The following is a 23,342-nucleotide window of genomic DNA, read 5'->3' as shown; positions in this document are numbered from 1 at the left end:
ACATACACAAGTATTTCTCACAAATTATATTGTTCATATTTCACAGTAACCAGACTTTTAAGAGATCTCTTCAAAATGTGACTTAATGTAAGCCTGACAACAAAATTAATGACATTTCAAATTCTCATTTAAAATACTTTTATGTATAAATATACATAAAATACCTTTATGTGTAAAAAAAAGTGTAAAAATAAAATACCTTTATGTTTCTGAATTTTGTCTGAGAATTTAAAATTATGTTCTTGTATTTTCACATTTTCATTTAAAAGGTATTTTTCTGAAGATTTGAAAATTAAACTTAAACTACCTTGCAGCAGCTTCCACGAGAGCCTTTTCATCTGGTGAAGATGCATAGTACTCCAACTGGGAGGGTGCAAGGTTGGCTTGCCAGGGACCATCACCAATTCCATCAGTCTGAACACTGCTAATCTGCACAGTGTGACAGAGACTGACTGCTTTAAAGAAGAGATCATGTTCTTTAATCTGTAGAAACATAATTAATATTCATAATAAAATATACCAATACCAAATAACATGTAGGAACATGTAGGAAACCAGAAACAAAATTCTAAAAAATGCCAATAAATACAGCTCATAATTTGATAAACTAAGATGTAGAACAAGAGTGCTACAATTCTGAATTGCATAAATAATAGTTGGTTGCTTCTGAATCCCAAGAGTAAAATGTCACATTTGCTTATGACCCTTCAACATCTGAGTATATTTTTAGGAGGCATAAACAAATTGCAAGTAAAGGTGAAAACTCTTTTGTGGAAGAACTGAGATCTCAAAAACTCTATTAAGCTCTATTCCTTAGCAAAGTCTTCTTTATTTCAAGGCAGAAAGGGCTTTCTTTAACTTAGTCCCGTTTAAATACCCAGAGAACTAAAGTAGATGCATATATATATATACATATATATATGCGTATATATATATATATTTTTTTTTCTTTTTTTTTTGTTGCAGTACGCGGACCTCTCACTGTTGTGGCCTCTCCCGTTGTGGAGCATAGGCTCCAGACGCGCAGGCTCAGCGGCCACGGCTCACGGGCCCAGCCGCTCCGCGGCATGTGGGATCTTCCCAGACCGGGGCACAAACCCACATCCCCTGCATCAGCAGGCGGACTCGCAACCACTGCGCCATCAGGGAAGCCCTATATATATTTTTTTAGTGGAACATTTTATTTATTTATTTATTTTTAATAGATCTTTATTGGAGTATAATTGCTTCACAATACTGTGTTACTTTCTGTTGCACAACAAAGCGAATCAGCCATATGTATACACATGTCCCCATATCCCCTTCCTCTTGAGCCTCCCTCCCTAAAGTAGATGCATATTAAGTGACAAACTGGCTTATGACTATAAATTTTCAGTGCTGAATCAAAGGATAAACATTTCAAATGTATATTCCTCGCCCCACTAACACTTAAACTTTTTCTCCTACAACCCACCAACTAACAAAGAATTACTATTTCAAATGAAACTCCTATTTATTAACTTAAAAATTGCTTACTAGTTCAGTTTCATTTTCAGGACTGGTTCTAAAAGAGGAACTGGTTGCAAGATGGGATAAGTTGTTAAGATGGGATAAACTACTAAGATAAGATAAGTTTCCATCTGAAGAGTCTGGTGTTGGTCCTTCAGATACAAGTCTACCATTGATTTCTTGGTATTTTATACCATTAATTGAACATTCCCGAAACTGCATCTCGTTTTCGGTCAGTGTACCAGTTTTGTCTGTAAACACATACTCGACCTAGAAATAGAAAACAAAAGAAAACAAACCTTTATGTTCAGGGCATTATGTTAAACAAAAAAACTTTGTACTCTGGCTGCTGAAGTTGTTTACCTATTAACGTTGATATACTCATGTTAAGAGTCTTATTTATAATCTGAGCACAAGCAAATAATTAAAGATGCCACAGAAACAAAACAGGGTAATACAAAATATTTAAAATCTATATACTCTTTGAAGTCTGTGGCATCTTTAGGTTCATGTTCATCTATAGAGCTGACTGATAATTTCTGCTGAACAAGCAGGAGAAATACGAACTGCAGTTATTCTCTCTGGGTAAACTGAGGAAAAGTCAATACTGATATTTGGGGATACCCCCCAAAAACAGCCGGGCTGCCAGGCTTTTCTAGGGAAAACTTTTGGACTTGTAAAGAAAACCAAAGATTAGCATTCATTTGAGGATATCCCCTTACATGAAAAGGCAAAGAGAGTCTAAAACAAATGACAGGCAGTTCCACGATAACACTGTCTTGAAAACACAAGAACTTATTACAATGAGACTGATATATAAGGGAACAATTTGAGCATAATATGAACTTTGCGTTTGATTATGAACAGTTTCATCTGTGAGAAACACTAGGTGAACACAGAAAACTGCATCCAGCATACATGAAATATACAAACCTCAAACAGCTAGCAGCTACTTCAGGTCACCATGTATGTTATGAGCCATAACCATTCACATCTGGTATCATACTTTCCTTCTGTTTTCAGATAACCTTCCTTCCAATACTTCACAATAACACACAAATTGCAATACTTCTGATGGCCACTTTCACAAGCAAACTTCAGGTCATTTTCAAGATAAAGTGCCATATTTATTGTAGTATTAATGTATTTCTTAATAATTTAGCAAGTCCTGTTGTCATTAGGTTCTTATCTTTTTTTTTGTTTTTTGCGGTAAGCAGGGCTCTCACCGCTGTGGCCTCTCCCGTTATGGAACACAGGCTCCAGACGCGCAGGCTCAGCGGCCATGGCTCACGGGCCCAACCGCTCTGCAGCATGTGGGATCCTCCCAGACCGGGGCATGAACCTGCGCCCCTGCATTGGCAGGCGGACCCCTAACCACTGCGCCACCAGGGAAGCCCTTATTTTTTTATTTTAAATGTGTTACTGATAAAGTTTTTGTTGTATCCCAATTCCATTTTCCCATAAGCCCTGTGTGGGTTTTTTTTGTTTTTTTTCTTGCGGTACGCGGGCCTCTCACCGTTGTGGCCTCTCCCGTTGCAGAGCACAGGCTTACGGACGGGCAGGCTCAGCAGCCATGGCTCACGGGCCCAGCCACTCTGCGGCATGTGGGATCTTCCCGGACCGGGGCACGAACCCATGTCCCCTGCATCAGCAGGCAGACTCCCAACCACTGCACCACCAGGGAAGCCCAGCCCTGTGGTTTTTACTAAGTAATTTTGCATAGCACAGTGATTTTAGGAATGCATATGTCACATTACAGCAGAACTGATGTACTGAGAAAGGAACTAGGAAAAAACTGAGAAAATGCAACTAGCAGAAGGCTTTAAAGAAACTGTCATTAATATCCTCAAAGAGGTGAAAGAACAGATTATATTCAAGAAACAAGAATAAGATGTAATTAAAAGACAACCATTCTGGGAATTCCCTGGCTGTGCAGTGGTTAGGACTCTGCGTTTCCACTGTGGGGACATGGGTTGGATCCCTGGTAGGGGAACTGAGATCCCGCAAGCTGTGTGGCCAAAAAAAAAAAAAAGAAAAAAAAGACCATTCAGATATACTAGGATATTAGAAATTAAAAACATTACAATAAAAGAAATCAAAAGATAGGTGGAACCAGAGGACAGACGGCAGAAGCAAGAAGAACTACAGTCCTGCAGCCTGTGGAAAAAAACCACATTCACAGAAAGACAGACAAGATGAAAAGGCAGAGGGCTATATACAAGATGAAGGAATAAGATAAAATCCCAGAAAAACAACTAAGTGAAGTGGAGATAGGCAACCTTCCAAAAAAAATTTCAGAATAATGATAGTGAAGATGATCCAGGACCTTAGAAAAAGAATGGAGGCAAAGATCGAGAAGATGCAAGAAATGTTTAACAAAGACCTAGAAGAATTAAAGAACAAACAAACAGAGATGAACAATACAATAACTGACAATGAAAACTACACCAGAAGGATTCAACAGCAGAATAACTGAGGCAGAAGAATGGATAAGTGACCTGAAGACAGAATGGTGGAATTCACTGCTGCGGAACAGAACTAAAGAAAAAAGAATGAAAAGAAATGAAGACAGCCTAAGAGATCTCTGGGACAACATTAAACGCAACAACATTCGCATCATAGGGGTCCCAGAAGGAAAAGAGAGAGAGAAAGGACCAGATAAAATATTTGAAGAGATTATAGTTGAAAACTTCCCTAACATTGGAAAGGAAATAGCCACCCGAGTCCAGGAAGCGCAGCAAGTCCCATACAGGATAAACCCAAGGAGAAACATGCCGAGACACATAGTAATCAAATTGGCAAAAATTAAGGACAAAGAAAAATTATTGAAAGCAGCTAGGGAAAAATGACAAATAACATACAAGGGAACTCCCATAAGGTTAACAGCTGATTTCTCAGCAGAAACTCTACAAGCCAGTAGGGAGTGGCATGATCTGCTTCAAATGATGAAAGGGAAGAACCTACAGCCAAGATTACTCTACCCAGCAAGGATCTCATTCAGATTCGATGGAGAAATCAAAAGCTTTACAAATAAGCAAAAGCTAAGACAATTCAGCACCACCAAACCAGCTCTACAACAAATGCTAAAGGAACTTCTCTAAGTGGGAAACAAAAGAGAAGAAAAGGACCTACAAAACCAAACCCAAAACAATGCAGAAAATGGTCAGAGGAACATACATATCGATAATTACCTTAAACGTGAATGGATTCAATGCTCCAACCAAAAGACACAGGCTTGCTGAATGGATACAAAACAAGACCCATATACATGCCTGTCTACAAGAGACGCACTTCAGACCTAGGGACATATACAGACTGAAAGTGAGGGGATGTAAAAAGATATTCCATGCAAATGGAAACCAAAAGAAAGCTGGTATAGCAATACTCATATCAGATGAAATAGACTTTAAAATAATGTTACAAGAGACAAGGAAGGACACTACGTAATGATCAAGGTATCGATCCAAGAAGAAGATATAACATTATAAATATATATGCACCCAACATAGGAGCACCTCAATATATATGGCAACTTGTAACAGCTATAAAAGAGAAAATCGACAGCAACACAATAATAGTGGGGGACTTTAACACCTCACTTACACCAATGGGCAGATGATCCAAAATGAAAATAAATAAGGAAGCAGAAGCTTTAAATGACACAAAAGACCAGATAGCATTAATTGATATTTATAGGACATTCCATCCAAAAACAGCAGATTACACTTTCTTCTCAAGTGCGCACGAACATTCTCCAGGATAGATCATACCTTGGGTCACAAATCAAGCCTCAGTAAATTTAAGAAAATTGAAATCATATCAAGCATCTTTTCTGACCACAACACTATGAGATTAGAAATGAATTACAGGAGAAAAAAACCTAAAAAACACAAACACATGGAGGCTAAACAATACGTTACTAAATAACCAAGAGATCACTGAAGAAATCAAAGAGGAAATCAAAAAATACCTACAGACAAATGACAATGAAAACACGACGATCCAAAACCTTTGGGATGCAGCAAAAGCAGTTCTAAGAAGAAAGTTTATAGCTATACAAGCCAACCTCAAGAAACAAGAAAAATCTCAAGTAAACAATCTAACCTTACACCCAAAGGAACTAGAGAAAGAAGAACAAACAAAACCCAGAGTTAGCAGAAGGAAAGAAATCATAAAAATCAGAGCAGAAATAAATGAAATAGAAACAAAGAAAACAACAGCAAAGATCCAATAAAACTAAAAGCTGGTTCTTTGAGAAGATAAACAAAATTGATAAACCATTAGCCAGACTCATCAAGAAAAAGAGGGAGAGGACTCAAATCAATAAAATTAGAAATGAAAAAGGAGAAGTTACAACAGACACCGCAGAAATACAAAGCATCCTAAGAGACTACTACAAGCAACTCTATGCCAATAAAATGGAGAACCTGGAAGAAATGGACTAATTCTTAGAAAGGTATAACCTTCCAAGACTGAACCAGGAAGAAATAGAAAATATGAACAGACCAATCACAAGTAATGAAATTGAAACTGTGATTAAAAATCTTCCAACATAGGCTTCCCTGATGGCACAGTGGTTGAGAGTCCACCTGCCGATGCAGGGGATAAGGGTTCGTGCCCCGGTCCGGGAAGATCCCATGCCACAGAGCAGCTGGGACTGTGAGCTATGGCTGCTGAGCCTGCGCTCTGCAATGGGAGAGGCCACAACAGTGAGAGGCCCACGTACCGGAAAAAAAAAAAAAAAAAATCTTCCAACAAACCAAAGTCCAGGACCAGATGGCTTCACAGGTGAATTCTATCAAACGTTTAGAGAAGAGTTAACATCCATCCTTCTCATACTTTTCCAAAAAACTGCAGAGGAAGGAGCACTCCCAAACTCATTCTACGAGGCCACCATCACCCTGATACAAAAAACCAGACAAAGATACCACAAAAAAAGAAAATTACAGACCAATATCACTGATGAATATAGATGCAAAAATCCTCAACAAAATACCAGCAAACAGAATCCAACAACACATTAAAAGGATCATACACCACGATCACGTGGGATTTATCCCAGGGATGCAAGGATCCTTCAATATATGCAAATCAATCAATGGGATACACCATATTAACAAATTGAAGAACAAAAACCATATGATCATTTCAGTAGATGCAGAAAAAGCTTTTGACAAAATTCAACACCCATTTATGATAAAAACTCTCCCGAAAGTGGGCATAGAGGGAACCTACCTCAACATAATAAAGGCCATATATGACAAACCCACAGCAAACATCATTCTCAATGGTGAAAAACCGAAAGCATTTCCTCTAAGATCAAGAACAAGACAAGGATGTCCACTCTCACCACTATTATGCAACATAGTTTTGGAAGTCCTAACCATGGCAATCAGAGAAGAAAAAGAAATAAAAGGAATACAAATTGGAAAAGAAGAAGTAAAACTGTCACTGTCTGCAGATGACATGATACTATAAATACAGAATCCTAAAAATGCCACCAGAAAAATACTAGAGCTCATCAATAAATTTGGTAAAGTTGCAGGATAGAAATTAATGCACAGAAATCTCTTGCATTCGTATACACTAATGATGAAAAATCTGAAAGAGAAATTATGGAAACACCCCCATTTACCACTGCAACAAAAAGAATAAAATACCTAGGAGTAAACCTACCTAGGGAGACAAAAGACCTGTATACAGAAAACTATAAGACACTGATGAAAGAAATTAAAGATGATACCAACAGATGGAGAGATATAGCATGTTCTTGGACTGGAAGAATCAATAGTGAAAATGACTATACTACCCAAAGCAATCTACAGATTCAATGCAATCCCTATCAAATTACCAATGGCACTTTTTACAGAACTAGAACAAATCATCTTAAAATTTGTATGGAGACACAAAAGACCCCGAATAGCCAAAGCAGTCTTGAGGGGAAAAAACGGAGCTGGAGGAATCAGACTCCCTGACCTCAGACTATACTACAAAGCTACAGTAATCAAGACAATACGTACTGGCACAAAAACAGAAATACAGATCAATGGAACACGACAGAAAGCCCAGAGATAAACCCACGCAACTATGGTCAACTAATCTATGACAAAGGAGGCAAAGATATACGATGGAGAAAAGACAGTCTCTTCAGTAAGGGGTGCTGGGAAAACTGGACAGCTACATGTAAAAGAATGAAATTAGAACATTTCCTAACACCATACACAAAAATAAACTCAAAATGGATTCGAGACGTAAATGTAAGACCCGACACTATAAAACTCTTAGAGAAAAACATAGGAAGAACACTCTTGGACATAAATCACAGCAAGATCTTTTTTGATCCACCTCCTAGAGTAATGGAAATAAAAACAAAAATAAACAAATGGGACCTAATGAAACTTCAAAGCTTCTGCACAGCAAAGGAAACTATAAATACGAAAAGACAACCCTCAGAATGGGAGAAAATATTTGCAAACAAATCAACAGACAAAGGATTAATCCCCAAAATATATAAACAGCTCATGCAGCTCAATATTAAAGAAACAAACAACCCAATCCAAAAATGGGCAGAAGACTTAAATAGACATTTCTCCAAAGAAGACATGCAGATGGCCAAGCAGCACATGAAAAGCTGCTCAACATCACTAATTATTAGAGAAATGCAAATCAAAACTTCAATGAGGTATCACTTCACACCAGTTAGAATGGGCATCATCAGAAAATCTACAAACAACAAATGCTGGAGAGGGTGTGGAGAAAATGGAACCCTCTTGCACTGTTGGTGGGAATGTAAATTGATACAGCCACTATGGAGAACAGTATGGAGGTTCCTTAAAAAAGTAAAAATAGATTTACCATATGATCCAGCAATCCCACTACTGGGTATATACCCAGAGAAAACCATAATTCAAAAAGACACATGCACCCCAATGTTCACTGCAGCACTATTTACAATAGCCAAGTCATGGAAGCAACCTAAATGCCCATCGACAGATGAATGGATAAAGAAGATGTGGTACATATATACAATGGAATATTACTGAGCCATAAGAAGGAACGAAATTGAGTCATTTGTTGAGACGTGGACAGATCTAGAGAGTGTCATACAGAGTGAAGTAAGTCAGAAAGAGAAAAACAAAGATCATATATAAATGCATGTACGTGAAACCTAGAAAAATGGTACAGATGAGCCAGTTTGCAGGGCAGAAGTTGAGACACAGATGTAGAGAACAGACATATGGACACCAAGTGAGGAAAACCGCCATGGGGGATGGTGGGGATGGTGTTGTGCTGAATTGGGCGATTGGGATTGACATGTATACACTGATGTGTATAAAACTGATGACTAATAAGAACCTGCAGTATAAAAAACAATGCAAAAAAAAAAGATAGGTGGAAAGATAAAGTTCATGAATTCTCCCAGAAAGATTATAAAAACAGAGAAATTAAAATTGAAAGTCAAAGAAATCAGAGTCAAGATAAATGATCTGACATCCAAAATAATAAATTTCAAAAGAAAATCCCATAAAACATAAAAAGACACTTTACCAAAGAAATAATATAAGAAAAATTCCTAAAACTGAAGGACTTGTGTTTCCAGGCAAAAAGGGCTCACAGAGTTTATTGCCCAATGAAAGAAAAAAAAAAGACTCACACCAAGGTATATCATCAGAAAATTTCAGATTCATTGAATAAAGGGAAGATCCTAAAACACTAAACACTTCCAGAGATAAAACAACAGATCACACATAAAGAACTGAGAATCAGAATGGCATTGGATTTCTCAAAAAAACACTGGAAGCTAGAAATAAATGAAGAAATGCTTTTGAAATTTTGAGGAAAAATAATTTCCATCCTGGGATGTGTTACCCAGATAAATTATTTTTTTTTAAGATTTGTTTATTATTTATTTATTTTATCAATATTTTATTTTATGTTTTGGTTGTGTTGGGTCTTATCTGCAGCACATGGGATCCTCGTTGAGGCACGTGGGATCTTTCATTACGGTGTGCGGGCTCCTCGTTGGAGTGCACGGGCTCCTCGCTGGAGTGTGCGAGCTCAGTAGTTGCTGCACGTGGGATCTTAGTTGCCCTGCGGCATGTGGGATCTTAGTTCCCTGACCAGGGATCAAAGCCACGTCCCCTGCACTGCAAGGCAGATCCCTTACCACTGGACCGCCAGTGAAGTCCCTACCCAGCTAAATTACTAATCAAGTGTAAGAAGGGAATAAAGATATTTTCAGACGTGCGAAGTTTCAAAGTATTTCCCTGTTATGCATCCTTTTTCAAGAAGTTATTAGGAGATGTGTTCCACCAAAATAAGAGAATAATCAACAGGTGGGAAGACATGGGATCCAGAAGACAGGAAATCCAAAACGGGTGGGAGACAAAGGAAGTTCTAGGGTGATGGAAAAGCAAGTCCACGGTGACAGCAGAGAAGCAGGCCTAGAAAGAAGTCCAAATTGAAGCAGAAAAATAAAAGGCTTCAAAACAGAAAGTGAGTGAGATAACAAGAGAAAGGAAATCCTAGATCACCTGGTGTGTTTGAACACGTGGAGAGATGGTTCATATACTTGTCAGAGATTTGTTTGTGGTAAATGAAAATTAAGCAAATAAAAAACAGAGCAATTAACTCCAGCAAAACCAAAATACATAAGAAAGAAAAATGTAAGTATAGTATTACAGAGCAAAGAGAACAAGGAATTAGTAAATAATACCAAAACAGTCCTAATAATGTAAATGAATATTTATTAAATACCAAATTGTGATTTAACAATACTGGGGTGTCATGGGGAGGCAAAGTTGGTATATGTCTGGGTATGCGTGTGGAAGGAGTAGTGTAGTATTATATGTTTAGATTCCATAGTAAATAATGTCTCAAATTTAAAAATCAAGAAAGAATACTATATAGAAATACAGTGCTAAGTAATGAAAAAAACAGCTTAAGATTTCAAAATGGGAAACAAGAAATTAGGTGTGGAGCAAAGAAAGTGGGGCTGTTTTTTGGTATAAGCCTTGTAATATTTAGTTTTATTAGTCTTTGTACACTTATTATTTTGATAAAAATAACAAATTAGAAAAAAAACGGATCATTTTTACCTGTCCAAGTTCTTCATTCAGATCAGAAGTATTGACTTGAGCTTTCTGATCTGATTCTTCATGATAGAGATCAAGATCCCAGCCAATAAAAAATGATCCAAGAAATTTCTGCATTTCAACTGTCACATATAATGAAATTGGAATGATGAAATTGTAGAGTACCAAAAAAGCAAGGAAGTCTGAAATAAATTTCAGAATCTAGGGGAAAAAAATGATTGCTTGATAAGACAAAAATATGAAGGAAATTATCGGATAGTTTCATATCTCAACAGACCATCAACTATATTCTGAAGCAGATAAGTCTCATGAAATGAAATTCATTTACTGAATTGTCTTTTTAACAGATTTCCTTTGGTTATTTTATTGCTCATTAGAATCTTGAACAAATTAAAAGAAGAAAGGTTAGAACCAAATCACTTAATTTGTTACTTTTTAGAAGCTACCAGAAAAGCCTGGTGTGACTGAAATTACTTACGACAAAATTATAATTAGAACCTCTGTAGCATACTTATCATTCTATTTCTACACATCAAAATCACAGATAACTAAAAACTGACGGTAATTTTAGAAATGTAAAATAATTGCTAGGCTAGAACTGCTAGAAATTAAAACTCTCAATTACAGATTACACAGGAATAGCCTACTTCAATGGCATAGCAGTTCCACATTTTAAAATGTGTTCTGTAAAAGATAAAATACCTAATTGTAAATGATACTGAAAATATGTTCCTGTGATTATCTGCTTTTTGGTCTCTTGACATTCAAACTTATCTTCCAATATTTGCACTCTAATCTAAAGTGAAATTTGGAGAACAATTTACCAAAACTGCACGTTAACTTCTCCTGGTAGTCCATATTTACTCAGTTTAAAACTTTTTATGACATAATTCGTATTTACCTCATACCACCAATATATTGACAGTAAGACTCCTTGAATTATTGATAGAACTGAAAATTCTATTTACATACAGTAAGTAGAATAAAATTTTCCATTTGTATTACTGAAGTGGAATGCCAATACAGATGACTTAAATGTCTGTGATCTCTTTTAATTATTCAAGTCATGCCACAGGGAATATAACTGCTTATGCTGTAAAATGTAAAAAGCATACCAGTACAAACATGCTGGCTACTCTTCACGTGCAATAACCTTTTGTCACCCTTCAACAGTGATAGTTTTAGGGATGACAGTGGTCACTCCTATCAGAAGTCACTACCAAAGCATTAAAAGAAATAAAATTTCCAAAGAATAAAATTTTCTTTGTAACATAGTCAAGAACACCATGAAGTACCTTACTACTATTTCTTTGATGTTCTGTTTTTTGGTTATACCAAGGTTCATCCCATTTTTCTTCAGCTTGCCATGTATATTTCAAGATAGTACTGATGATGGCTTCAGAAATAAGGATTATTAGATAAATTATCAAAAATGTATTCATTGACCTGAAATGAAGAAAGAGAATATAAAATGTATCAATTATATGTTATTATACTCATTTGTTTGGAAATTAACATTGGTATTAAATAAGATACTAAATATCAGTATATAAGATATAACAGTAGCTATTTAAAGGACACAGTCTTTGTTTTTAAGAAATGACCATTCAATTCAATCCATTTACTAGAAATAAAAGAACAGATACATAAGATTACAAGCATATTTACTATAGTTAACTACTGTTCAAAATGCTTACAGTGGGCTTCTCTTGTGCAGTGGTTAAGAATCCACCTGCCAACACAGGGACATGGGTTTGAGCCCTGGTCCGGGAAGATCCCACATGCTGCGGAGCAACTAAGCCCATGTGTGCCACAACTACTGAGCCTGCACTCTAGAGCCCGCGAGCCACAACTACTGAGCCCGTGTGCCACAATTACTGAAGCCTGTGCGCCTAGAACCCATGCTCCGCAACAAGAGAAGCCACTACAATGAGAAGCCTTCGCACAGCAATAAAGAGTAGCCCCCGCTCGCCACAACTAGAGAAAGCCTGCACACAGCAACGAAGACCCAATGCAGCCAAAAATAAATAAATAAATAATTTTTAAAAAAAAAAAAAGAAGAGCACATTTCTGCATTAGCGTGTCCCAGGAAGAAGAGAGACATGAGAGGCAACGTTGAGTCATCCCAGCTCCTCCCGGCAGAGCTCAGCTGACCCTCAGCCAATCCACTCATCTGTGACAATGAATGGAAGTGAATGAGTTGTAGGACAGTTTATGATGCAGCAACTTGGTGGCAGTAGCTCACTGGTACACCCTCTATGTTGGTACTTCCCCTCAGCCAATAAACCTGCCTAAGTCTCCCATTAGGCAGGGAGACTCCCCAAAGTCTTTTCTTTGGGGGGGAAAAAAACTGAAATCTTGCCATCTGTGACAACATGGATGAATCTAAAGGTTATTATGCTAAGTCAGACAGAAAAAGACAAATACCGTATGATCTCACTTATATGTGGAATCTAGAAAAACAAAACAGGGACTTCCCTGGTGGTCCAGTGGTTAAGACTCTGCTTTCCAATGCAGGGGGTGTGGGTTCGATCTCTGGTCAGGGAGCTAAGAACACACACACAGTCCCTGGTTGGGACGCTAAGATCCCACATGCCTTAAAAAATCCAAAAACATAAAACAGAAGCAACATTGTAACGAATTCAATAAAGACTTTCAAAAATGGTCCGCATCAAAAAAATAAATAAATAAAAATTAAAAAAATTAAAAAACAAAACAAAATGAAAACAGACTCATAGATACAAATAGGTGGTTGCTTGCTGGTATTGGGGGGATGGGTAAAATAGGTGAAAGGGATTAAGAGGTATAAACCTTGGGTTATAAAATAAGTAAGCCATGAGAATATAATATACAGCATAAGGAATATGGTCAATATTATTGCAATAACTTTGTATGGGGCCAGACAATTACTAGACTTACTGTGGTCAACATTTCATAATGTATGCAAATGTCAAATCACTATGTACTACACCTGAAACTAACAAAATATTTTACGTCAACTATATTTCAATAAATTAAAATTAAATAAATAAAAATGAGAAACCATCCCTATCTTCAAGGATACCATCGTTTGTTGACTTGAAATATATTTTTATATACATATTTTATACATATAGAATAATATACATAGCAATAGTCATACTGGGACTTCCATGGTGGCTCAGTGGTTAAGACTCTGCACTCCCAATGCAGGGGGCGTGGGTTTGATCCCTGGTCAGGGAACTAGATCCCACATGCATGCCACAACTAAGAGTTCACATGTTGCAACTAAGGAGCCCTCAAGCGACAACTAAGGACCTGCCTGCTTCAACTAAGACCCAGTGCAAGAAAATAAATTAATTTTAAAAAGTCCTATTTATGTGTAAATAAATGAAAATAGTTTTCTTACTTTTCTACTGCAGATCGTTTCTGTGATTTGCTCTTGTAATTTAATGCCATCTTAGTTTCCATTCCAGTATACACAGCAACACCTGCAAAACAAAACAGTCTTAAGATAATCCTCTACCATGTTTCACAAAAGAAAGGTACTCACTAGCATGAAAGAAAATCTAAGAAACTGTATCATCTGAGAGTTGTCAGAATTTGGCTTTCCTTTAAGTCTTTCTGGAGTTTTTTTTAAAAGGCTTTCCAAGTACAATTTTGGGAAATTCCAGTCATTCAACCGGTTGAATGAGGAAGGCATGTGGGTTCTGTTCCTGAATTATAACTGGGATATCTGAATGAAAGAGGTATTATTTGAGTTGGAATTGATGGAGGAAAGAATTCGGAAAGATAAAGAAGGCCGGGAAGGCCATTATAGACAGAGCAAACAGTGTTAAGAAAGACAGAGATAGAAAAGTGCTTTCTGTTAGGCTGTAACAATGGACTGGCGTCAGTTTGAAAGACCTTGAATGCCAGAATCTGGAGTCTAGACATAATCTCATAAGCACTGGAAAGATAATATGGAATGTCAGAGTAAATGAAATAAACACAAGGAAAGTGCTATTTTAAAAATATGTGCCTACGTGAATGACTGAGATGAGAATGACAGTAATAAGGGGACTAAAACTGGGGTAAGACCAGTCTTATTAAAAAACTTTGGAGTTAGAGCTTGGTTTGAAGGCTAGCTCTGCCACTTATTAGTTCTGTGACCTTGAGTAAGTTATCTAATCTTTCTGAGTCTCAATTTCCCCATCTTTAAATGGGAAAAATACCTAATAAAACTGGTATGAGAGTTGTGTGACAGATTAGCAAAATGCCTAGAAACAGAAAGACGATCAATAACTGGAATTTTCACTATTGGAATTATCCTTCCAAGGCAGGGATTACAACTCAAATGATAAAGGGCACCAAAATTATAGAAATGTGAGAAATGAGACAAAATGGTACAACACAGAGAGGTGGTGCTGAGGAAAACAATAGCAGACCCATTTAAAGGCATTCAAATACACGTTTCCTAAATTTTAAGAGTGTGAAAGGTGTTACTGCTAGAGAGGTGTTAAAATACAGCATTACACGAGAGGGCCTAAAAGCCCTGGAGGTTTTCTCTGGCTTCTGCCATTAAAACTTTACTATGGTCCCCTTTTTAAAATTGTGGTAAAATACACATAACATACAGTTTGCCTTTTTAATACAATTCAGTGGCACTTAGTTACATTCACAATGCTGTGCAACCATCCTATCCAAGTTGAGAATATTTCATCACCCGCCCCCCCCCGCCAAAAAAACCCTGTACCCATTAAACAATCATTCCCAATTCCCCTCCACTCCCCAGATGCTGGGAACCACTAATCTACTTTCTGTCTCTATGAATCTGCCTGTTTTGGGTATTTTAAGTATAAATGAAATCATACAATATGTGGCCTTTTGTGTTTGACTTCGTTCACTCAGCATAATGTTTTCAAAGTTTATGTACGTTGTAGCATGTATCAGTACTTCATTTCTTATGGATGAATAATATTCCATTACTTGGATATCCTATACTTGTTTATCCATTCATTAGTTGGTAGACATTTGGGCAGTTTCTACCCTTTGGCTATTGTGAACAGTGCTGCTATGAACATTCTCATACAAGCCTTTGTTTGAGCACCTGTCTTCTTCAATTCTTTAGGGTATATAGCTAGAAGCAGAATTGCTGAGTGATACAGTAACTCTATGTTTAACTTATTGAGGAATTGCCAAACTATTTTCCACAGCAGCTGCAACATTCTACACTCCCACCAGCAGTGTATGAGGGTTCCAGTTTCTCCACATTTTTGCCATACTAGTTATATTCCTTTTTAAAAAATATATGGAATTCTTTATCAGAGAGCCAAATACTGAGAGATAAGATACAGTACAGTTAACAGGAAAGAAGAGACTGAGGAAGAAGAGCTCAAAAGCTGTAAATATTCAGTGAATAAAACAAGCTGGCCAGAATATGACGGGCCATTCCTGAAAGGCGAGTAGCCAGTTGACAGCTACAGGTTATCACTGACTTCACAATTTACCTAGAGTTGACTCAGAGCATAATGAATTAGTTTAGCTCGACAATGCAAGAGCACTGTTTATTCATCCTTTTGATCCAGTCAGTGTATGTTCCAACAGTATCTGTTATATAGTCACAGATCAGTAAGAATTCACTGAATGAATAAACGGATGAACAAATGAGTCAGCAGTTTTAACAATCCAATCTAAGAATAATCATAATGGAATTTTATACAAGTGGTTTACTGCACCAAGGTGTCAGAGTATATAGTTCTCAACACCATTAGTTCTATATTACTCAAAAATAGGAATTAACAAAAAATATAACACAAAATTATATTAATACAATCTTTGAAAGAAAATTATCATAGACAATACATTATCTAACCAAAAGACCACAAATACTGGGCTTTTAAAAATACTTCATATAAAGCATCAAAACGAATCTATAATTTAAAATTTCAATATATACAAACCAAAAATTTCTTTTGTGTTTTTTTAATCTGGCTCCGCGAAGCAAGAGACTCTCTGGCCCCAGAGGTCTAGGGAAAAAATAACCAAAATCATTGAATATATTAAAATTTCAATTAAATTTTAAAATGGCATCTTTAGCAGACAGAAGGTACTTCAGCTATACTTATAACAATGCTTTCATATAAAACCAAAATCTCTGCTACTGTAAAGCTGTCGAGGTCAATCATGCTGCTAGTTACCATAACAACAAATATCTGCCTTAGCATTTCAGTCATTTTAAGATCAATGGCTCAGAAATAAGACTATGCCTGTAGATAAAATCACAAAGCCACTTGTTTCCGAAGTTTAAACATAAAACTCAACAAAACCAAAAATTAAGCAATGATTTTAAAATGTTTTACAGAAGATAAAATTTTGAGCAAAATCAATTAACATTTTTCAAAGGGAAAATACAGAATTAAAATGCAGTGTAAACAGGTTGTGTGAAGAATGCAAAATAAACATAAATTGTAGTATGATTTGTATATAACTGCATGAGTTCTGCACAATTAAAATTATACTAGGTTATAGAAGATAACATAGTAAGTGAGTTAGTACTTTTTCTAGGCAAGATCAACACTACAACTTGACTACTTGCATTGCATACTTCTTGGAGCACAGGTCTTCTTGCTGTTTGAATTTCTCTCCATAAAGGAGATATAAAACGAGAAGAAATAACTAGAAAGGAAAATTGTATTTTCTTAGTGATAGCAAATGATAAGACTCTGGTATGGATAAGTAAAAAAGCCTTGATTTTGTTGATATTCCTTATCATAAGGCTTTTCTGAAATATACATACACAGTTATCCAAATCAAACAGAATCTGAACCAATTCTAAAGAGGTCTGCAAACCTAAACACTAAAAATAATAATCCAATGAACACAGTGGAGCGGGGGCCAGGTGTTTGGGCTATGGTTAACAAGTATGGTTTTATTATATAGTCGTATCTGGAGCACCCTGAATGGATATTCCAAAATCAATTATTCAGGAGCCATATTATAGCTCTTTTCTACTTGGTTTTGGTTCCAGCAATGAATAGAAAAACTTTGAGCTCATGTTGGCATATAAAATTGGGATATAATGATAGAAAGCTTCAAATTAAAAGATAATTCATCAGTTCACTCTGGTTGCTTTAGCAAAGAACATGGCTCTCTTTTTTTTTTAAAACCATTCTACCTGCTAAGGTAACATAATTGATCTTTTCCTTTACCAGCCACAATATCTTAATGCAATCCATACCACGTATCCACACATGCATCCCAATATGTCACTGTAGAAATCAAAATAAAACCCAGTCACTGTTATTCAGCAGGGGTCCTACACTTAAAAAGACCTTGTTACAGTTTATTGAACGTGCTCCTGTGTTGACTTTTATTAAAAGTGTGAATCCATGCTGATGCATATTTTTGGTAGCTTGTCTTGAGGATTTCATTTTTAAAAATTCTCAACTCTTTATGTCAGTGACTTATTTCATGCAGTCAGTATAAACTGAACGTCTCCAGAAAAGAGGTGGAGTGCTAAGTTAACTAGAAGTTCAAGGGCTGATTCCAAGGTTTTTTCTAAATTCAGCTTTGTGGTCATGAGTAACAATGTAATCTCACCCTATCAGAAAATCTTTGAAATGACCCAAAGCCTTTCATGTAGGTACCAGAAATTAACCTGAATATTGAGGGAAAACAAATCAAAACAACCAACCAACCAAATAACCAATCAGAAGAGTATATAAGAAGTTACTGGCCAATAAATACGCTAGTTTGTAAGGAATGATCTTGAAGTGAAGAAGACCATAATATTTTTATTTGTTAAACATTACATAAGACATTTTTTGTATTAGAGACTTATGTGGTGGTACGTTTAGATGTGTAAGGATCTGGATAGGGACCACTATGATTCCTTTATGTTACTACCCAATATATCAGACAAACAAATACGAGTACACAAATAATCTTACTAAATGTTTTTGATGTCATTTCCTGGCATTTGCTTCATCCTCATCTCATCTGCTGCTGCTAGAAATTACTAGAAGATGAAATGCTAAATGTTTTTAAATTAAACCTTTCCCATGATATGCTGCTTACTTATCTAATCTCCCTTTAACTTGATTTTAGTCCCTCCCCCAAACAATTCTCACTTAAAAGCGATTGGATAATACAAATTTATTCTTACCTTACAATTTCTTCCATTTGTTGAGTTATTATCATTCGTCCCATGAATCTATCAAAGAATTCACTATGTTACAAAAAAACTAATGAATGATACATTACTTATGACATCAATGAGTGGAAAATTTTAAGACAGTTCTGGCACTATTCTTAGATATGAAACAAAACCAACCTTTTGCATATATGAATGGTCCAATATTCATGTTAGAAATTACAAAGGTAAATCAGTCATTAAGCTTTAAAAAATTAATATTCTTAGAGTCCCAGGGAGCGATCAGTGGTGCTGTTTGCCTTATCATCCTCTTCTGCTTCACCCTTTTCCCGTTCCTGAACTGTTTTGTGGAGGAGCAGTGTAAAGCTTTCCCTCACTATGCAGTGTGCTCCTTGCCATCTGCTGCATAATCTTCCTGGGCTTCGCAGATGATGTACTGAATCTGCACCGGTGCTATAAGCTGCTGCTGCTGCCCACAGCTGCCTCACACTACTTCTCCTCATGGTCTATTTCACCAACTTTGGCAACACGACCTTTTTGGTACCCAAGCCTTCTGCCCAATTCTTGGCCTGCATCTAGACTTGGGGATCCTGTACTATGTCTACATGGGGCTGCTGGCAGCGTTCTGTACATGACCCACGTCAACTTGCTACTTAAAGTCTTTGGGCCCATGCATTAGAGAAACCTCACTCTGTTCCTGCTGCTGCTACATGTCATGGGCAGTGCTGTCACCTTCTCCAATGGGTACCAGCTTGTCCAACTCTTCTGTGATGTCTGAATCCCCTAATCCACTGCCCTTTGCTTCACAGCCTCCAGGGTTCCTGACTCAGGCTGACCTCTTCTGGATCAAGACTGCCTCTGGGCTCAGGCCTCTCCCACCCTTCATTCTCCTTCAGATTTTGTACTCAACATTTCCTTTCCCCTGTGATTATTGACATCCTGGGCTTTTCTTGCCCTCTAATGACTACTGATTGGACTTTGCCTATGGCTTTCTTCAACTTGCCACTCTCCCCTCTCCGTCCCATCTCTGCGCCCTTCTAAGGTGGGATACTGTAGCTTTTATGCAGTTACCCACAACTCTGACACTCAAGGAATATGTTGGGCCTGGGGATAGAGGACACAGGCTCCTGGCTGGGGATAAGGACACAGGCTCAAAGATGACTTGACATTTGACTATAAATTAAGTATTCTGATGATTAAGAGCAGACTGGGGGCACCAGGTGTTCCAAATAGTGACAAGAAAGTATTGTCTTTAAAATATATATATATATATATATATATTCTTGCCATCTCTACTCCAGCTATAAGCAAACTAATGAATGAAAAAATTTTTTCAAAATGGCAATGCAAATGTAATATATTATTATGATTATCAGTTTGGTCATGATGAGACTTTATAATTGCTACACAGAGATGCATATATTATTTAGCCAACAATGAATGCTCATACATTTTTATCAGTTTACTAAATAAAGACTCCGGTAACCAGAATCATTCATTCATTCACTCATTCACATACTTATTCATGCACTCATTTATCCAACAAATATTCACTGAGCAACTACTATGTGTGAATTACGTGCGGAGGGTAGAGTAGTAAGTAAAAAAACTATTAGTGATCTCCAGAGCTTCTTTAACTTTTGGTTTCCTGAAATTTAGAGTAAGTGGCCTGTTGTTATAATGAATTTTCATAGCCTGGCCTTTTAGTTCCAATTTCCACTACCAAAACGGCTCCATAGCACAAAGTCAACTCAAGTGAAAAATTACCTTCTATAATAGTGAGAGGTAAATTCTGAGTTGAAGCAAATTCTGGGCAGAGCCTCATGTTACTCATTTAACTACGCAAAGAAGTATTAAGCATGACTTTCCAAATGTCCCCTGTTATCCCTCCTGTTTCCAGGTTACAGATGCTTTACCCCTTGTAGACTTTGGATTCATTGTTTCTTGCTAATCTCTTACTTCTTCTTCCTTCAGCCTCCTGTATCAGGGAGAAGCACTGCTTTTTTTTTTTTTTTTTTTTTTTTGGCGGTATGCAGGCCTCTCACTGTTGTGGCCTCTCCCGTTGCAGAGCACAGGCTCCGGACACGCAGGCTCAGCGGCCATGGCTCACGGGCCTAGCCACTCCACAGCATGTGGGATCTTCCCAGACCGGGGCACGAACCTGTGTCCCCTGCATCGGCAGGCGGACTCTCAACCACTGCGCCACCAGGGAAGCCCTGCTTTTTTTTTTTTTTTTTTTTTTTTTTTTGCTGTGCCGCATGGCATGCGGGATCTTAGTTCCCCAACCAGGGATCGAACCCATGCCCCCTGCAGTGAAAGCATGGAGTCTTAACCACTGGACCGCCAGGGAAGTCCTGCTTTTTAATTATCTCCACTTAACGGAATTTTATGTAGCTCTGGTTTGAGCCTCAAACTTTGGATTTAGATTCAAAGAGCCAATTCAGCTGGTGACTCCTAGGCCCTGTTCAGAGATAATGTGTGGTCAGTCTTTCGATTTTCCTGAGCCAAATGGCAACAAGAGACCTGTTCTCCTTCATTTTATCTGTCCCGTTATCCTTGATTCTAAAGCACTTATTGTATTTGTTCATGCCAGTACCATGCTGGATTAACTCATTCTGCACTTTCCATAGCCCTCTCTCCAAACCCACACTATGATTTGTTTCAAAATGGAAAAGAGCTTTATTATTCTTTACTGATTATAAAGACTGAATACACTCAAATACACATACTTTATAAAATGATTCAGACGATGTAAAAAGACGACAAAAAGGGAACAATCATCAGTAACCCCACTACTCAAATAAAACATTATTATTTTGAGGTATGTTTTCCAGGCCTTTTTTCCATGTACATATAAATATGTATGTATCTTAAAAACAAAAATGGGATCATATCATAAATACTGTTGGTAATATTTTCTCCCCACTTAACATGTCCTGTGAAAAATACAGATCCAGGGCTTCCCTGGTGGCGCAGTGGTTGAGAGTCCGCCTGCCGATGCAGGGGACACGGGTTCGTGCCCCGGTCTGGGAGGATCCCACGTGCCGCGGAGCGGCTGGGCCCGTGAGCCATGGCTACTGAGCCTGCGCTCCGCAACGGGAGAGGCCACAACAGTGAGAGGCCCGTGTACTGCAAAAAAAAAAAAAACACAAAAAAACAGATCCACATCATTACTTTTAATGGCCACACACAGCATTGTATTTTGGGGTCACTGCATAATTTATTTAAGTAATTCACTACTGACAGAAGCTTAGGTTTTTTCCCAACTTATGGATAGTCTAAACAATACAGCCCCAAACAAGCCAGTGTACATATCTTTTCACATTTGCATTAAGATATATTTCTTTTTTGCAGTATGTGGGCCTCTCACTGTTGTGGCCTCTCCCGCTGCGGAGCACAGGATCTGGACACGCAGGCTCAGCGGCCATGGCTCACAGGCCTAGCTGCTCTGCGGCATGTGGGATCTTCCCAGACTGGGGCACGAACCCGTGTCCCCTGCATCAGCAGGCGGACTCTCAACCATTGTGCAACCAGGGAAGCCCAAGATATATTTCTAAAAGCAGAATATCATTATTTTGTTAGGAAAAATTCCTAGAAGTAGAACTGATGAGTTGGAGTCTACAAAAAATAAAGAGAATAGAAAGAATTAAAAAAAAAGAACAAAAAGAGCAAAGGAGCCAAGGAAAGAGACTATGGAGAATACTGTGAAATAGGCACCTGCTAGAGGCTGTACCTAAACAGAAGACTCTCCTAGTTTTTATTTCTTCCAGTGGTTGGGCAGAGATAATTTCTTAACCGTACTCTAGCCCCTCCTCAATAAGCTGTTAGAGTTTTCTAAAAGGAAATAATGTGGACTTCCCTGGTGGCGCAGTCGTTAAGAATCCACTTGCCAGTGCAGGGGACAAGGGTTTGAGCCCTGGTCCGGGAAGATTCCACATGCGGCAGAGCAACTAAGCCCGTACACCACAACTACCCGTGCACCACAACTACTGAGCCTACGCTCTAGAGCCTGTGGGCCACAACTACTGAGCCTGCGCTCTAGAGCCCGCCAGCCACAACTACTGAAGCCCGTGCACCTAGAGCCCGTGCTCTGCAACAAGAGAAGCCACCGCAATGAGAAGCCCGTACACCACAACGAAGGATAGCCCTCGCTCGCCGCAACTAGAGAAAAGCCCGTGTGCAACAACAAAGACCCAATACAGCCAAAATTAAGTAAGTAAATAAATAAATTTATTTAAAGAAAAATAAAAAGGGAAATAATGTAACCACTGTTAACTAATAGGTAACTGGAAGGAACTGACAATATTCAAAGGAGAAAAATTAATAAACACAGAAAAATGTTCAGCCTTTCTTTTCTTTCCTTCCTTTTTTTTCTTGGCCGTGCTGCATGGCTTGCAGGATCTTAGTTCCCCAACCAGCGACTGAACTCAGACCCCGGGAGTGAAAGCGCCGAGTCCTAACTGCTGGACTGCCAGGGAACTCCCTGCTCAGCCTTTTTAGTGAAACAATAAATTAAAACTAGTTTTAAAACTATAAAACTATTATCTACAAAATCAGCGAAAATTTTAAAACTATAATACTTAATACTAGGGACTTCCCTGGTGGCACAGTGGTTAAGAATCTGCCTGCCAATGCAGGGGACACAG

General features: G+C 37.8%; 1 protein-coding gene across 1 annotated transcript in view; it reads right to left on the bottom strand.

The window, feature by feature from the left end:
• ATP11B (ATPase phospholipid transporting 11B (putative)) overlaps positions 1-23,342 on the bottom strand; it is a 126,832-nt gene that overhangs the window by 59,678 nt on the left and 43,812 nt on the right. Inside the window, 8 exon segments of the mRNA XM_032630197.1 lie at positions 308-483; positions 1,516-1,758; positions 10,587-10,784; positions 11,879-12,029; positions 13,972-14,053; positions 16,505-16,526; positions 16,528-16,570; positions 18,709-18,756. Coding sequence (XP_032486088.1) covers positions 308-483; positions 1,516-1,758; positions 10,587-10,784; positions 11,879-12,029; positions 13,972-14,053; positions 16,505-16,526; positions 16,528-16,570; positions 18,709-18,756 — 963 coding nt within the window.

The sequence above is a fragment of the Phocoena sinus genome, chromosome 4, assembly GCF_008692025.1.
Source record: "Phocoena sinus isolate mPhoSin1 chromosome 4, mPhoSin1.pri, whole genome shotgun sequence".
Lineage (NCBI taxonomy): Eukaryota > Metazoa > Chordata > Mammalia > Artiodactyla > Phocoenidae > Phocoena > Phocoena sinus.
The sequence above is the reverse complement of the archived record's forward strand: the minus strand, read 5'-3'. Positions and strand labels throughout refer to the sequence as shown.